The 2,061-nt window shown below is 42.4% G+C and overlaps 1 protein-coding gene across 1 annotated transcript in view; it reads left to right on the forward strand.

Annotated features, from left to right (window-relative positions):
* The window catches only part of LOC109127354 (ARF guanine-nucleotide exchange factor GNL1-like), an 11,207-nt gene extending 9,372 nt beyond the window's left edge, over positions 1-1,835 (forward strand). Inside the window, exon 3 of the mRNA XM_019231961.1 lies at positions 88-1,835. Coding sequence (XP_019087506.1) covers positions 88-1,835 — 1,748 coding nt within the window. The remainder of the gene's footprint in view (positions 1-87) is intronic.

A 2,061-nucleotide genomic window follows, 5' to 3' on the forward strand; every position in this document is an offset into this window, starting at 1 on the left:
GTATTTTGGATGATCTGGTTGTGTCTCTCTGCAAATTCACACCTTTCTTCACCCCGTTATCTGCCGATGAAGCTGTTCTTGCTTTAGGAGAAGATGCCAGAGCGAGAATGGCTACTGAAGCTGTTTTCTTGATTGCAAATAAATATGGTGACTATGTCAGTTCGGGCTGGAAAAACATACTGGAATGTGTCTTGAGCCTCAATAAACTCCAGATTCTACCAGTTCATATAGCTAGTGATGCAGCGGATGACCCAGAGCCGTCAACTAGTAACTTGGAGCAAGAAAAACCATCCACAAATCCGCTGTCAGTAGTATCACAGCCACAACCCTTAGCGGCGCCTCGCAAGTCATCTAGTTTTATTGGTCGGTTTCTTTGGTCTTTGGATGTGGAGGAGACGAATGCATTACCAACCGAGGAAGAACTGGTAGTTTATAAACATGCTCGTGGGATAGTGAAAGATTGTCACATTGATAGCATATTCTCAGACAGCAAGTTTCTCCAAGCTGAGTCTCTGCAGCAGCTTGTTAACTCTCTCATAAAAGCACCCGAGAAAGATGAAGCTAGTGCTGTCTTTTGCCTGGAGCTTCTGATTGCAGTAACTCTTAACAACCGAGACAGAATCCTATTGATTTGGCAAACTGCTTATGAGCATATCTCGGGTATAGTTCAATCAACGTCAACACCATGCGCACTTGTTGAAAAGGCTGTTTTTGGTGTTTTGAAGATTTGCCAGAGATTATTGCCATACAAGGAAAATCTAACAGATGAACTTCTGAAATCACTCCAACTGGTTCTCAAGCTTAAGGCGAACGTGGCTGATGCATACTGTGAACGAATTACACAAGAAGTTGCCCGTCTTGTAAAAGCGAATGCATCTCATATTAGATCTTATATTGGTTGGCGAACGATCGTATCTCTGCTATCAATCACAGCTCGGCATCCAGAAGCTTCTGATGCTGGATTTGAAGCCCTCCGGTTTATAATGTCAGAAGGAGCACACTTGTTACCTTCAAACTACATTCTCTGTTTAGATGCAGCTGGGCAGTTTGCTGAATCCCGACTTGGTGATATTGATCGGTCCATCTCAGCAATTGACTTAATGTCAAACTCTGTTTTCTGTCTTGCAAGATGGTCTCAGGAGGCGAAAAACTCTTTTGGGGAAGATGATGCTATGATGAAACTAAGTCAAGATATTGGAGAAATGTGGCTCAGACTTGTGGAAAACCTCAAGGCAGTTTGTCTTGATCAACGCGACCAAGTGAGAAACCACGCAATTTTAATGTTGCAACGAGCTATAGCCGGTGCAGAAGGGATCATGTTACCACAACCTCTATGGTTCAAATGCTTCGATTCCTCAGTCTTCCCATTGCTAGACGATTTGCTCGCTATTTCGATTGAGAATTCAAAAAAGACTTTCAAGAAAACAGTTGAAGAAACGCTTGTTCTCGCCACGAAGCTCATGTCAAAAGCTTTTCTTCAATCTCTTGAAGATATCTCACAGCAACCATCATTCTGTAGACTCTGGCTCGGTGTGTTGAACCGTTTGGAGACTTACATGTCAACCAAATTCAGAGGAAAACGCAGCGAGAAGATCCATGAACTCATACCGGAACTGCTCAAGAACACGTTGCTGGTGATGAAGACGACGGGAGTTTTATTACCTGGTGATGACATCGGAAGTGACAGTTTCTGGCAACTAACGTGGCTTCACGTCAAGAAGATATCTCCTTCTCTGCAATCTGAAGTTTTCCCACAAGAGGAGCTTGATCAGTTTCAGAGACGAAACGCAAAGCCTGAGGATTCTCCGGCACCGGAAAATGAGGCCCGAGACTGAGATGGTGGTGGAGTAGAGAGTATTTGTTCTATATAGATGAAAAAATGCATATTCAAGAATATCGAAATTTTTTTGCAGTATAGCTTTTTTTATGTTTTTTTTTCTAATATAGTGAATCAGTGATTATATTACTTTTGGAGTTTGGAGTTTGGGGATTTTTTCCTAAAATGGAATGTCACGTTATTGAAATTATGCCCTGTATTAGAAATCGTCTAACGGGCGGTCG

This window comes from Camelina sativa, chromosome 11 (genome assembly GCF_000633955.1).
Source record: "Camelina sativa cultivar DH55 chromosome 11, Cs, whole genome shotgun sequence".
Taxonomy (NCBI): Eukaryota; Viridiplantae; Streptophyta; class Magnoliopsida; order Brassicales; family Brassicaceae; genus Camelina; species Camelina sativa.